This window comes from Lepidothrix coronata, unplaced genomic scaffold (genome assembly GCF_001604755.1).
Source record: "Lepidothrix coronata isolate B3197 unplaced genomic scaffold, Lepidothrix_coronata-1.0 Scaffold8, whole genome shotgun sequence".
Classification (NCBI taxonomy): domain Eukaryota; kingdom Metazoa; phylum Chordata; class Aves; order Passeriformes; family Pipridae; genus Lepidothrix; species Lepidothrix coronata.
Window position 1 is genome coordinate 6,071,058 of NW_016690188.1, and position 15,627 is coordinate 6,086,684.

The following is a 15,627-nucleotide window of genomic DNA, read 5'->3' on the forward strand; positions in this document are numbered from 1 at the left end:
AGTTCTTTTGGTTGTAAGAATATCTGACCGACTCAACCTGAAAGCTCTTCTAGCTCAGCCACTCATAAGAACCATCTTTCCCATCTGTGGTTATGTCTGCTGGACCATTTGCTGTTACAAACTAGTTGTCTGCACGCCCATGTTTCTGTTAGTTATTGCCACCTGCTTTTTATGTTTTACTTTGTTGACAGCTTATTTTTTTCTCCCATTAAGCTCTATAAGCGTTACGAAGGGGAAATTCAAGAACCAAGTCTGAAGAGCAGAAAGATTGCTATACTTTTCCTTAAACTGGTGTATTAGCTGAGTTGTACTAACAGTTACATTTTTTTTTGTGAGTACTTACTCTTTTCTTTTTAACAGAGCTGTGGTGTTTGTCTATTTTTTCACTACTAGGAAAATTAAAGTATGGGATCTTGTGGCTGCTTTGGACCCCCGTGCTCCAGCAGGGACCCTCTGCTTGCGAACCCTTGTGGTAAGAGCTTTTGGTAGGGGTGTTGGAAAAAGTGTCCTTGATCAGGGCTATCTTGAGCCATGAAAACTCAAGTAATTTAGCCCCAGTCTGCAGGATCTAGAAATATTTCTGAAGGGTCTGGCTTTTTTTAGGCGTCCAGCTTTTTTTAATGTTGCAAGCTATAAAGCATTAAAAGTTAGGACTTCTGGAGTTTTCACTCACTTTTTAGCAGTTTTATTCTGTGATTTGAAGTTTATAACTGAATCCATTTTTGAGAATGTCCTTCTTGGAATCCATGTGCCAGTGGGTTTACTTTACCCTGTGTGTACCTGATGAGGTAGTATTAAGTTGTCTGAATTGTTAACATGAAGTTTCTTGAAGACAAATACTACATTCCCAATCTGAAGAGCAGGAACAAAGACACCCTTGTGATTGATTTTAACCGGCTTTTGGGTGTTAAAGGAAAAAGCAGGTAAGGACTGGAACAAACAGTGAAATTGCCTTAGCCTTAAACAGCAACTACTATTTTTGTGCCGTCCACTAGTTTTTAGTACAGGTCTGATGATGGTGTGGTTAAAATGCCATTGTGTGAGTGTTAACAGCATTCACAGTCATGCTTAACAGTGGCTCTGCACTGGTCTTACAGTAATGTGGGAAAGGTGTGAAAAAATGACAGTACAGTCAAGGCCATGGGATGGTTCCTGTGAGTGTTCCTCCACCACATTTAACCCAAAAAACAGGCACTGTTGCTGGGGATAAAGGAAGATTTCAACCAGTACCAAATTCTCCTTGAAAAAAGAAGTACTAAATATTTCTATTTCTTAACTAGAAAATGTTGTTTGGGCAGTGCTTGGGTTGGTATGTTAGACCTTTTCCTGCTGTGGCACGTGAGTGTAGTCTGCTCTAAACCAGGATCATACCAAGGCTGTCTGATTCTCTAAAAGTGTTTCTCACCCACTGAGCTGTGCTGGCTGACCTTCTGCACACTCATCCACCACCTGAATTGCTACTGTTGCTATAGATTTTGCTGAAATATTTACTTCACATTTGATGAAGGCTGTGAGGGTTACTGGGACTCAGCTGACAGGCAGTAGTAGATCATTAAGCCATGCTAACTCTTTTCCAGTCATGTATTTGGACCTCAGCTGCAGAGTAAGAGTCCTTGAGTGCCTTGGATGCCTGCAGGTACTATGTTGAAACACCTTCATGTTAGCCAAATAGAACTGCAAATAGTATCATGGCTGAAATCCAGAAAACCCCTTTGTCATTGGCCACCCGGTTCCAAACTATGGAAGAACTCAGTGCCTATGAGCACATATCCTGAGAGTCTTCAGCTTGGTATTAGTAGTGTTCCTGCTCCAACCTGAGACAAATGTGTGCCAACTAACCTGTGGACTTAATTTAACTGGTGTGATTTCCCCTGCATTTTCCAGCAGTGGACAGCCGAAGTGCCCCAGCTAATTATATTATAAATCAGAAGTGGTGGGATGGAAACGCTGCAGGAATCTCAACACATGGATACTCATAAATCCCTGTTTGATAGCAATGGAGGGGACCAAAAGAGGAGTGGGGAGAAAAGGAAGCTGTTGTGGTGCTTTTAGACTTTTATGACTACAGGGTGTCCTTATACCCGCTTGCCCGTGGTTTGTTTTTTTTTTTCCTCTCTCCTCGTCCTCCAAAATTAAACCTGGCTGCACAATGAACATCATGAGTCTCCTGCTGCTTGTGTTCAATTTTCAAACAGTAGGAGGAAAGTGCACAGATAACAAATGTTTGCTGCATGCCAGGTCCCTTCCAGTTTTGTCTTCCGTTAGCTGGAATGGTGGCCACATGAATTTGACAGACGCTTTCCATGCACAGAATAAACACACAGTTCAGCTTTCCTTACGACCTAGACAGTCCAGGTAGGGCAGCCCTACTTAGCCCACAGTGACAGGGATCACAAAGGGAGTTTTGGAAACAGGTTTGAAAGTCTCTCTCTCTCTCACTGTCTCTATAAGCAATCCAGGAGTGGATCTGACTGTTGTAGTGATACTTTTTAGCAAGAACTTCTTTACTGCTACAACACAAACTCTGGAAAAACACTTCTTTTTAGAGTAGCTGGGAAGATAGAAACTCATAAGTTTATAAGACAAATTTGAGTTATAGTTAGAAGATCAGAAAGATTCCATTGATTAGAAATGTTTAAAAATTTATCTTAAAACTAGAATCACACTGTGTGTGATTATTTTCAGATAATTTCAATTTAAAGATTTAGAAATTCACTTTTAAGCAGCTGTTGCACTTTGCAAACCGAGCTGTATTTTTGTAGTCCTGTATAAGACAAAGGTTTCCCATTTAGTAACTAACAATTCTCTTTCACCTAAATGAAAAACCTGTGGTTTTAGTATTAAAGTATTTTAAGACAAGTTTTTTTCCTGACCCTCAGCCCCTTTCAGTGTGTAAGCATTAAAGAGAAGTGTGTATTGATGGAGGAGGTAGGGCTCACCCTGGTTGCACAGTTCCTGTTCCCTACTGACCGAGGAGGAGGCCACTAGTCTTGCAGCTGTGTAAGCACCAAGAGAAAATAAGTAACACAAAATGGAAAGCGTAGTGGATTTGCTATGTGATATCCAAGATCTTGCCATTGCCTCCTGTTAATTATGATCTGAACTCTTGCCAAATCGTCATGCTATCTCCACTCAGCCTTGGAGCAGAATGCAAACTGCCTATAAAGAATGCCCTTTCTAGTTCATATTTTTAGAACTGCTTAAGAGGAATTATTACTGTGTCACTGGACTTTACAACAGGCTCCTTAGTGTCCTCCAGTGTTAAGCTCTTTCCTCTTCAGCAGTGGCAATGGTGCCAAGTTGTGAATGCAAAGTTGTCATCTCTTCCTCTGTAAGCTAGTAAATCTGGGAATGCTGTAATTTCAGGAATGAGTTTTGCCATGGAAAAAGGAAGACAGTGCACCTGTCAGTCCTGCCAGACAGAATTGCGTGGTGGAGAGAGTTCAGTTTGTTTTGCACAGTGTGTATCCAGTATTGGGATTTAAGGAGTAGCAGGACAACTGTAATATAAACTTCCTGCAAGCCAAGTACTCAGATATGGCAAACACTTTTCACTGAGAGAGTGTAATTTATGCTCTCTGATCATGATGCACAGTGTGTTATGGGGGGTTTACTGAGAAATTAATGTAATACTAGAATCAAGCCCAAGTTCATATTCCCTCCTTCATCCCAGGTGCCAGCTAGTTTGCAAGGTAACATGCTGTGTCTCCCACTTGCATTTAGGAGCATTCTGGAAGAGTCTTTCGACTTCAGTTTGACGAGTTCCAGATTGTCAGCAGCTCACATGATGACACCATCCTCATCTGGGATTTTCTGAATGACCCAGCTGCCCAAGCAGAATCCACTCGTTCCCCGTCCAGAACATACACCTACATCTCCAGATAAATAACACTACACTGTACCTCACACTCGCACAGGTAAAAAAAAAATTAAAAAATAAAAGGAGGCTCAAAGGAGACACTGGATGTAGCACGAGCATGCTGCTTGCATAATTATCTGGGTCTATCAGTATTTCTTATCTTGGTTGTACAGTAATTACAGTGTCCTGTAAAAGGACAAGAGTGGTTTTGATAACTTAGAATAGGAACTTTATTTTAGGATTTGTGGCATGTGGCACCTATGACTTCCCCCAGAGAACTCCTCCTCCTCTGTCCATCATCATCAATAATTAAATCAGCTATCACTGCTGTCCAGAAGGAAGAAGGGTTTCTGCAGAGCGAGTAGAGCAGCTGCTGCCTAACAAGGGGATGCAGATGGCCTGACCCTGGGCAGTTGTCACCAAGCAGGAGGGTTTTGCCAAGAAGCGTCAGCTTTATTCCCTCCCTTGGAAGTGGTGACCATTCTCCTCACACTGCAGCAAGCTGATTCAAGATTACAGTTTGGCTAGGGGAGGAGACAGTGAGGAACAAGCCCAGGCAAATTTAATCAAGATGCATCAACATGCAAAATAATTTACTGATAGGGCCTAGCCCTCGTTCTCTTTCACACAGCAGAGCTGTTAAATTGTTCATATCAGAGCCTGGCTGGTTTGCTTACCCTTTTGTCTTGGTGAGCACAGTGTGGGGAGGACATAACGTTTCATAGGTCCGGGTCAGTTGTAGAGTGAATTCGATATATATGAATGAAGTGGGATAGCATGATTGCTTGCTTGGGTGGGTACATGCACAATTACTGTTAATAGCTTGAGAAAAATGGCAGAAGAACTAGCAGGCTTCTGCAAAGGCGTTTCCACAGTGACATTTTCCCATGAAAATGCTCTGTCATGGGGCACGTCCTGGATCCTGTTTGATTGGTAACTGTACGGTGGTGCTCCAGACCTGTCAGATCAGCTTTCTTGATTTTCTCAAACACTCTGGTCAATCAGATGTTCTTTTAAATCATTAAAAGATTTAGTACGAATGGGGTTTGTTTGGTTTGTTCTGTTTTTCGTTCCCAGGACTCATTTAAGCTGCAGTATTTAAATGCCAGGACAAAAGAACTATCCACGTAACCAATACTTGCTGAAGAGAGAGGCTCTCAGACTTGTTTCTGGAACAAAGTTGGCATGCGGTTGATCTCAGACAGGGTCTACTCAGCGCGGCTGACTGCTAAAGTGCTGCTATATCAGAAGATGACTTTTATCTTTCATGAACAGTTAACATTTTTAAACCTTCCCATCCCTCTCCTCCCTGATCCCCCTCTTCATGTTCACTCTGCTTCCCTTTACCCTGTTTGGTTCCCCTCCAAACCCAGTCACAGATGTCCTATGAATATATTTAAGATGTTGCCAGAATGTGTTGCTTTGCTGTTAAGCAGACTTATAGCCACAGTGCATCCTGCTGAGAGTCACTTCAGGGTGGGTGGGAGGGTGGGTGGGGAGAAGGCTGCTACTGTCGGACTGAAATCAATATCCATTGCTAGGCCTTTGAAAAAGCATTCAGCTCTGAAGAGCAACAGAAACAAAGCAGCCAGACTATCACCCTCCCCCCCCAAACCCAGCTTCCCTGTGGCTTTTGGCTGTTCTGACTGCAGACTTATTTTTTTGTGGAGAGAGGACCCTTGAAATTTGACTATTATGAGCCAAACCAATCTCTTTCCTCTCTTGCCTGCTATGCTAACCCTTTGGAAGCTGGATGTGTATTGTAGTCTCCCTTAACATCTGCTCGTTTGGGGAATGCTAATCAATGAAAAGTTAAGCTCTATTCTGCCAAAGTCCCAAGCATGATGGGCTGGGGCTGAGATCCTGTCCACCTCTACCGCAGGTGAAATGTTGGCCCAGGACAGTATTTCACTAGCAAAGAGATTGCGTGTACCATCTTCCTCCTGCTGTTCTCCCTGAAGACAGTATGTTGCTGATGACTTATGAATTATTCTGTAAATTGGAGAAAGTTTGAGGCTGTGGTGAGAAGGAAAGCTGGACATTGCTCTTTTCTTTCCATTCCTTCTCCCCTCAGAAAGGCTGTCGCTGGGTGCTGGAAGAGGGAGCTGCTAAAAACCTTGTGAAGCTCTCCAGAGCCATCCTAGAGTGGAGACACTACACAAACACTCTGGCCATTACAATAAGACTTTGCCTCACATGAATGAGCAAATGCACAGTCCTCTGGAGATGGCAGATTGGTAAAATGAGTGTGGCCATGAGGACAATCATTGCATTTAGCAGTGACTCGAGGCCAGTTCTGCAGCATTTCTGGGGCTTGCCTTGCTAGAAGGCATTTGAAAGGAGAGCCTGTGGTGTGCTTGTCTAACCTGCATGCATGCTGCACTGTGATTTAGGGACGTGGGCTGATTAGTCCTTTTGCTGATAGCTGTGATGAATCTTTGCTTTCTAGCTGAGACTTTTGCAAAATCTGATTGTTTAGAAGATAAAAATAGCCTTGAAGAGAAGGGACATGAGAAACAATTCTGCATGTCTCTGAACTAGACAGAAGTCCAAGGGAAAACAGCTGTCTTCACAGAGCTGGAAGGAATTGCAGCAGGCCTGCATTTAGATCAGGAAAGACTGTGTAAATCAGCCCCTGGCCATTCCAGTTTTGTGCCCAGATCTCCTGTATGTCTGAAATAACCTCCACTGCCTTAGTAGGGAGTTGCTCCAATCCTACAGTAGGAAATTGATGCCCTTTATCTCTGAGCTGAAGGGGTTTAAACAGGCTTTGTTAACACCCTCTGAACTTGGGAGATGGGATTTTTTTTTAAGCTATTCTCATCAGCTTCACTTAACTGGAGAAGCAGTTGCATTGTCTCTTAATTGCTTGGGATGCGCATTTTCCACCAATGAAATTTAGCAAGGAGCTGGGCCAGGAGTCCCCAAAGAGCAGTCCAGAGAACTTGAATAATTTTGGTGACAGCTAAGACAGACAAGAAGGTGATGGAGTTACGAAGGAAGGAAAAGCTGGTGCTTGGGGAATACCTAGAGCAGTTTCTAAGGCATGTGGGCAGCAGTGTTGAGCACTCAGTTCCCTGTATTTTCATTGAGCCTAGAGACTACATCAGCTCTAAAGAGCATCTCAAAGCCTGTGATGACACTCCTATTTTTGAACTACTGCTGTGAGAGTCAAACAGGTTAACAAGTCTGTTCAGGTAACACTGGCAGAGTGACTTACCTCTGCAGAGTCATAAAAGTTCTGAGTCACAATGATAAGTTCATCCACAACTAATTTTGGCACTACTTTTTAAGCCCAGGAAGGCTGTTTGGGCTTTCAGATAGCTCCACATATCATGAATACTGCAGTCCCAAAGCCAAAATGGCAAGGGAGCAGAGAGAATCAAAGTTTACATCCCAAACTTTGCTGAGTTCAAGTTTTGAGTCTTAATGCTATTTGAACACTGTCCCTCTAAGTTCAGGTATTACCAGGTCTGCAGCATGGTTGCATGTCAGCAGGGCTTTATATGACCTTGGCTGTAGATTTAATAATTATTTTCCTCAGTTTGGTTATCCTCTGTCTTTTACATTTGGGTTACTGTAGAAAACAATGATCTGTTCCTCCAGCCACTGAAAGCTGCAGAACTTTTTAATATTTTAATTGTGTCTTTGTGGCCAGCATGTACAAGGATGCATTTTATTTTGCTAATTGAGAGAATTTGGGAGAACTGGAAGACTGGCTGACCAGACAGAGACAACACCATTGTAGATTGTCCTTGGTTGTCATAGCCCTGCTGCTCCATGCTGCTATTCTCTTGGGTCTTCAAGTGGTACCGTAGTTTGTACTCTGCTGTATAGAGCTTTTTAAGGTACATTTAGCAAGCAACTGCTGAAATCCATTTTTGGCACATGGTAAGAAAGGTGTTTTACCCTCAAGAAGGGACTGTGTGGGGGTACTTCACACAGAACCCCAGAGGGGCGAGGATTCCTACCCCACTCCCCGAGTTGTAAAAATTTTCTCATGGCTTAAGAAGGAAACTGAAGTTAACTGATCTAACTTGAACGTGAAACTGCCACAGCCTGACATTTGGTGGTGTTTATTGTGCACCCCGGGAGGAGCAATTTGGTAAGTAGATCTTCCAATGTCAGAAGAATGTGGCTTTTTCAAACTTCCTCCCCTTCCCTTAGATTATGTGTGCATGTGTGTGTGAGTGTGCAAGAGTACATGTGAGAGAGAGGTTTCAGCATGAACTGGATGGATAATCCCTCAGCCAGATTGGAGTAATTGCAGAGTTTATAATGAAAATAACTAGAATATGCCTGCTGAAAGGAGATTAAAAAGGGCTGGAAGTGTCTGTGGGCTTTAAGTGTTGCACATCGCTTTGAAATGAAATACCTCTGCTGCGTAGAGATCGGCACTTCTCCCATAAGTTGGAAGCTCACATGAGCCTTCCACCTTGAACCATGGGATGGAAAGTACTGGAGGTGTGGGACATTCAGAGCAGGACAATCTGTTATGGCCACACCATCTCCTGCTTGTGAATCCTTTGCAGTAGAGCACAGTTTTGCTGCGAATATTTCTCGTCCTAGGAGGAATACAGCTTGCTTTCAAATATGCAAATAGAAAATGGCATGAAGGAATTTGCAGTGAGATAACTCCTACAGCTGTCTCCTCTGGAGCAACTCCCTCTGCTCCCTGTTAACATTCAAGGACAGACACATCCACTGTTGGAATGGAAGAATTCAGATGACAAGTTGAGAAGTCTGTGTTCATCAGAAACATTGAAATGCTTTACACTTGTTTCTAAACTGGAAGCTGACTTGGACCACCATGCTCTACCTACCCACCACCTGCTCCTGCTCCAAAGGATCCTTTTTTCTTTTTCTTCATTTTTTTTGAACACTGAAAAAGCTGGAGAGTATCATGTGCATTTCTCCACTCCCAGGTATGTGTATCTGCCCCTTCCACATGTTCCTTCCTCAGTCTGAGCAGAGCTCCAGGCTTGGTTCTGAGTTTTCTGGCATCCTGGCTACAATGGGAAGCACATATCCAGGTTGGGCTCTTGCCTGACTTCCTTTAACACCATTTTAGATCTGCCTTTTATGGCTGATTATTCCTAAATTCACTGGGGAGGAGCAGTATTTGCGTTTGATAAATTGCAAATACTAGCAGCTCTTTGTAGCTAGAGAAGTGGATAAGAAGGAACAGCCAGCCTTCTTACTGCAGGCTTGCTCTTAGTTGTGGGAGAAAAAGGAGATGAAAAGTGGTGGAAAACTAGGGGGAACGTGGGGATAGATGGATCTCTACAAAAGTGGGGACAGTGCTGAAAATAGATCTTTTAGCTTGTGCAGTTGAAAGACTTGGAAGAATAGAGGTTTTCTATGAGAACATCAGAAGTCATCAGGAGGTGATCAAGACCTCCTATTGTTGAACTTGTCAGTTGACGCCCCTTTTGGGATGCATTGGAGGCATGAGGAGAAAGGAATGGACTAACCTGCACTTGCCAAGAGAAGAATGAGCTTTGCCAGGGTCTCCAAGTGGCATGCATGATGCATCTGACATGCTGAGCTTTGCCCTACTGTTCCCCCCAAAGCGATAAGCATCAGCTTCCCAGAAGGAGGGGGGAAACAGCAAGTGACCCAGATGTCCTCAGAGGTGGTCTCCATATGAAATCCTTCTGTCCTGCTGGAAAATCCCTACTGGATTGAGTGGCATGAGGGAGTCACAGTCTTTCTGCCCTCACTTTTAATTCAGAGACTCACAGAAGCAGCAGGTCCCTTGGGATTGTTCATTCTCCACACCCCAGCAGTGGGTTGAGAGGTACAGCTGCCTGCTGAGGCTGAGCATTTGGCTTCCCCCCCTTTGCCCCCTTACCCCCTTTTTTTTTTTTAATGAGGTATAGCTAAACTACTGGCAAATCCGCAAAGCATCTCTCTCAGGTAGAGCCTTGGCACACTGCCAGAAACTTTTCCCATTACTTAGTGCTTGTTCCCAAAGACCGTTGGGATTCCACATTTCTTGTCCAGCAGATATCCCATGGGAGTTGGCAACACTGGTTAATCCTTAGTGATATTAAACTGATACTTTCAAAATCAGAGGGATACTGATGTACATGGATGTGCAACAAGCCCTTTAGATATTATAGCCAGCTCCTAAATAAGTTCCTTTTTTTAATAGCCTATCACCCTAGAAGATGTCCTGATTTCTGCTCAAGGAGGAGCCAAGTGCAGCTGTGGCTAGAAAATCAGCATGAAATACCAGTCTTTGTCACAGAGCAGCTCTGCTCATACCTGCACAATGAATTTGTTGCCTTCACAGGCAAAGTGTTTTAACCTGCTGGCACTTAAGCACTGGTTTACATCTGAGCAAAACTCCACATGCAGGAGGCAGGGCAGCCTGTCCCAGGCTGCTTGCAGTGGCTTTTACAAGGAGCTAGCTGTGAGAATTTTTGGGCAATTCGATGTGAAAATATGGAGCTGCTTTCAAGTGTAGAACTTTGCTTTCAGCTACTTTGTCTATACCACGTGAGACATTGCAGGGCTCAGCCTAGCCACAGTTTTAGCATGGCAGAAAAATAATGTGACCTCAGCAAAGTGTATTGTCCCCTTTCTCCCCGTCATCTTACATCACTGTGTTTAGGAGAGTTGCCTGCCTGCTGGGCCAGCCTGTGCTGCATCATTCCTGCCTGCTCAGGCTGAGGTGGGTGTGGAAATGGGAGAGGTGAGAAAGAACATGGTTTCTCCAGAGTTTTCTGTTTGTTACTCTGCTATATTTGTTATCTGGATTCTTAAGTAATGAGTGCTTTGAATTTTGTGATTATGTTACGGTGATGTGTAGTTAATGTACTAATGTTCACTTGAGCTAGGATCATGGTAACAGTGTGGTTTGTTTTTTTTTTTTTAACTGTTCAGAAAATAACTTAAATACAACTACAAAGATTAAGCTGTGAATCTCTCCTGTTTTCCTTTGGGGGGGAAGGACACCATCAAAATATCAATCCTGTATCTTTCTCAAGCCCCGTGTGTGTGAGTCAAACTTCTGCTACGCGTGCACTATACACAACATTTGCAGTGTGAACCCCTGGAAGTGCTGGGGCCAAAGGGTGGACAGCTTTGCCCCGAGGCTGGGGTAGATGCAGCTTCACAGGACACACGGAGTCTGCAGTAACCAGTCCCACCTCAGAGCTGCTGCTCATGGATGAGTACAGCATAAAAGACTGCTCTGGCAGTCAGGAAAAAAAACACTTATTCCTAAAACCACAGCATACTTTTTAATTAACAAACTCTCCATTCATAGCTAATGGCCTCTGGCTGGGACAAATGAGTCCACCCTGTAAGCCAGAGAGTGGATGTGACTGATAGAGAAGAGCTGGAGCCATCCTGTCCATTAAAAAAGTGTGGGGGGGAAGCTATAAAGACTTTGTGTTTTTCTGGGTACTGTCGCAAGATCCTGGTAGGAGAAGCACAAATTTGTTTTATAAGCTAATCAGAATCCTGCTGTTCAATAATGAGTGAGTAATTGACATATCGCAGCACTGCCACGCAGTTCTGTGGCTGGGGATGCTGTCATGCTGGAATCCCAATGCAAACACCCTTGCCCTCATAATACCTTTCTCTTAAAAATGCTGCTTGGATAGCAGCCTTGGATCTTTCTGTTTTACTTAACAGCCCCTTTTAAAACAAAGGCCACCGTGGTTTTAAGATCCTGACTCCAGGGGTGGTCAGAAAACAAACAAACCCCTGCACTCCCGACATCTCTCTCCCTGCTGGCTCCATTCTTGGGAGCCAGCAGGGGACTGGAGATTGTGAAGGCTCCTGCTTTTCTGAAGCGCTGGGAGCAGGATTCCTGTCACTTCCAATCGCAGTCTCTTCTTGTGACAGGGTTTCCCAGCAGCCCCATTCTTTGTTTGGCAAGGGTTGCAGTTTTTATGCATGTGTGTACATATATACATATATATATATATATATATATGCATATTTACACCACTTTAACCTTTTCTGTTCCCTCTCTGCTCTTTCCTCACATCCAATAATAGATTTGGAAGAGGAGTTGCAGTGACAGGCTTCGGATTGGTCTGTAACACAGAATGCAGCTTGATTTAAAGAACCTGTGACTGCCAGCACACACCAATGAGACCCCTTACCTTCTGTACTCACAGTCCCAGGTGTCTGTGTGTACCCAAACAACACTGCCCAGCCCTACGAGAAACAGGTTCTCCTTGTGGGTTATGTCTAGCTGTTCCTTGTATAGTCCTTCCCCTTTTTCTCACTGATGTTTAAAGAGGAGGATCGATGTCTTTATTCCAGATTTCTAGTACTGGGACAGTGCTGTGCTGCAGGGCACGAGGTGGAAGACTTCTCACAGGAATTCTGGATTCGCATCCAAAAACTCAAGTACTAAAGAGAGTCTTTGAGAAGGAAAAGCAATCTCAATTGTAAATTTCCACTGGAGAAGAATGAGCACCACACAGATTATCTTAAATAGATTCAGTGGTTAATTACCCTTTCTGTTTAAAAATGTCTGCCTTATTTCCACTTCAAATGAAAGAGGAAAGTAATGTTTGCCATAGCTTCAAATTAACAGCATTTGATCCACCTACAGCTTTAAAATGAAATCTTCTCTTGTTTGGTGTTTTTTTATTGTTATATACATGCTTTCAAGAGTATAGTAAGATACTTTCTTGAAACGAGGAATTGGCCAGTTTAGATTAGCTAGGCTAGAATGAACATAATTCTTACAATAATGTTTGGGATGAGTTCAGCAGTTGGTGGTTCAAAGGGGGCTAGGATGTCAAACTCTCAGCAGAGGAGGCAGCATAGCCAGGGAAACAAAAACCCTGAGCTCTAGTGCTGCCATGAATTTCTGTCCAGCTGTCCTGTCCTGACAGCCCTGTAGGGGCAAGGGCTGCACCTGGTTCCAGCAGTGTCCTGGCCCCTTTTGTTCAAAGGCTTTGTGTGGTGGACCCCCCTGTGCAATGGCACACCTGTCAGTGCCCAGGAGAATGTGGATATGATTCAATGTTTTGTGGGAATAAGATGCCGCTCCTCGGCTTGAGAGCCTGCTGCTCTGTATAGCTCTGCTTTTCCAAGTGCTCAGGTTACTCCACAGCCAATATACAGACTTCTCAGGACTCTGTTCCAGGAGGGGCTGATGGGGGAGAAGATGAGAGGAAAAATAAGATGCTGCTTGCACTAACTATCCTATGCAAATCTGACATTACGGGCTGCAGCCCTTGGAGGTCTCAGCCTGTCCCCTTTGCCAGTTGATCCTTCCTTGATGGCTGAAGACATCTGATGGACAGGGATGTTTTGCCCTTCTAGCAAGCTTCCAGGAGTGCATGTGAGTACCAGCCACTTTGCTTTACCCTAAGGGAGCTCAGGCACACATTCATTATATTCTCAAGGGATACTCTTTGCTTCTGATCCGTGTTACCTTCCCAGCTTGAGCTTTCTCTCCAAAATGCTTTGCTGACATGCATCTGGCTGGCAGGAGCAGATTGAAATCTCCAAACCAGCAGGGAGGTTGCTGAGCTGTGGGGCTGATAAGCCAGGGACCACTGAAGTTGGATAAGGAGTATGACCAGGAGAACCTGGGCTTGAAAAGGTCTCTTCTGTACAGGTAAATAGCCTTCCTACAGATGGAGAACGGTCAGATGGGCTTTCCAGTGCAACAAGGCAGAAATAGCAGCCTGAGTAGTGCTTTCACTGGGGACATGACTGACTTCCTTCCAGAGGCCACTGTGGTTTGAGGGAACTCAAGCCCCTGGCTAATGTCACGCAGCTGATGTGTTCAAAACTCCCTGTCCTATGCCCAAAGCATCCTTCTGGCATTTACAAAGGCAGATCAGGGAAGGCTTTTCGAAGGGGCAGTGAGGCAGGGAGGCTGCCAGACCATCTCCGTTTCTGCAGTGTCAGCTCTGAATGGGCAGTGCTGGCAAACTGCTCTGACCTTCAGAGCTGTGGAGATGTCCATGAGCAGCTCTGCCTGCTGGGCCTGTGCTACCAAGGTCCCTCTCCTCTGGTGTGGGGAAGGGGGTCAGTGGCTGCTAAGAAATGCAGCTTTTTGCCTTCATATGAGCTGCTTATTGATTCCTTGTGGAATTTACCTAGTTTGAACTCGATAGTGGTGGGCAAACACCAAGAGGCAGCACTGAAGACCATGTCCTCTCTGAGGGATTTCTATTTCATCTTGGGAAAGGGGACAGACTCTCCCAGTGTGTCTTCCTCTGCATTCCCAAGTCCTTCATAAATCACCATACCATATTTTTTGTGTTTTATGTCTTTGGTGTAGAGTCCTGCATGGCTGGCTCGTGGCTGTCAGTACTTGTCCTTGGGGAGCTGGGAAAGGAGGCAGAAGGCACCAGCTTCTCTGACATTGCAGCAGGGCTAGCTCTGTGATTCTGCACCACACGAGCTCCTTGGAGCAGGATGAATCCTGCCTCTGCCCGCACCATGAACAGCTGGACTATGGGGAAGCCTTCAGGGCTCCCAACAGCATCTCCATCCTCCTGGACATCACTCTGTGCAGGATGCATGCTGGGACCGGCTCCTGCTGTTCTGCCTCTTCCAGTTCTCCTGGGTTTCTTTGCATGCCCAGACACTATGTGTCCAATGCCTCGAGGAGAAGAGGTGGGGACAGCCTCTGGAGGCCAAGGCAGCAGTGAGGCAAGAGTGGGACAGGAGCTCTGGGAGTGACAGTGGGAGGGGATGAGGGTGGTTTATGGGCTCACAGCTGCTTTTCCAGCCGTGGGGGATGTTTTAGCCAGGGACTCCCTGCATGGAGCCAGGCGAGGAATGCCTGTAAAATGTGGAGACGAGCTCCCTTGCGGCACAGAGCAGCGGGTGCTTCTCACCAGCACTTGTCTCATCCTCTGCCACCATCACCGGGTCAGGTCACAGGAGTGTCTCCAATTAACCCAGCTCCCTGGCGACCCTCAGTTGTCACTCCAGGCTTTCCTCCTCCCCCTTCCTGCCCCAGCACGTCTTTCTTACCTCTACATCTGCTGCTAAACCTCTGCACCTAGCATCCCAGCAACTGCTGGGAACTGGTGGCAGTAACCCAGATTTAGTCCCTAAATCAAGGCAGTGGCCATGCCCTGGCTTGGAGCTGTGTCCTGAGGATGTCCCTGCTTCAGGATGCCCCAGCACCACCAAGCTGTGTGGTGGGAGGGAGGGCTGTTGCTGCAGGGATGAGCACAGGGCTTGTTGATGGGTATGGACTTCAGTGGAGAGGAACTGGGAAGCTCCAGGAGGATTTTTAGGTGGTACTTGCTGGGAGAGTACCAGAATGGGGGAGAGATGGCTGCTGCTGTTTCCTCCTCTAGCTGTGGCAGAGACCACTGGACTGGGCACATTTAATCCTCCGGGTGCTGGTCCCAGAGATGAGCCATGTACCTGGATGACTGGAGTGAGATCATGGCTGCAGGGCACAGCATGGCCTGGCTTAAAATCCTGTCCTACGTTTGCTGCTTTGCCTTGTCTTAGCACAGGGCTTGGGGTGAATCCTGGGGGTGTTTAGGGCTGCCCTGCAGCCCTGCAAGTGCTTTGGGCATGGCTGGAACCCATAGGCTGCATGTCCTCCTCCTGCTGGGTCATCTCACCCCTGGGCATGTCCAATAAATGGATCTTCCTCCTACTGCTTTGGGAATGAACCAGGACAATCCCCAGAACTGTAGCTGCCTACAGGTCTCCCTTACTGTGACCCTGTCACCGAGGTTTCTGCAGCCCAGCACTACTGCACAAAGGTAAAAGTGATGCCCCAATCAAGACCTGGAGAAACTGAATCTGGG

The 15,627-nt window shown here is 45.4% G+C and overlaps 1 protein-coding gene across 7 annotated transcripts in view; it reads left to right on the top strand.

Moving 5' to 3' along the window:
- BTRC (beta-transducin repeat containing E3 ubiquitin protein ligase) overlaps positions 1-10,789 on the top strand; it is a 122,280-nt gene extending 111,491 nt beyond the window's left edge. For 6 of the 7 annotated variants that reach the window (XM_017803990.1, XM_017803994.1, XM_017803993.1 and 3 more), the window contains 3 exons: positions 394-472; positions 3,724-3,917; positions 4,937-10,789. In XM_017803990.1, coding sequence (XP_017659479.1) covers positions 394-472; positions 3,724-3,885 — 241 coding nt within the window. In that variant the 3' untranslated portion in view covers positions 3,886-3,917; positions 4,937-10,789. Of the gene's footprint in view, positions 1-393; positions 473-3,723; positions 3,918-4,098; positions 4,878-4,936 lie in introns of those variants that run through there. The other variant, XM_017803991.1, reaches the window with a different exon arrangement.
- Positions 10,790-15,627: the final 4,838 nt, after the last annotated feature.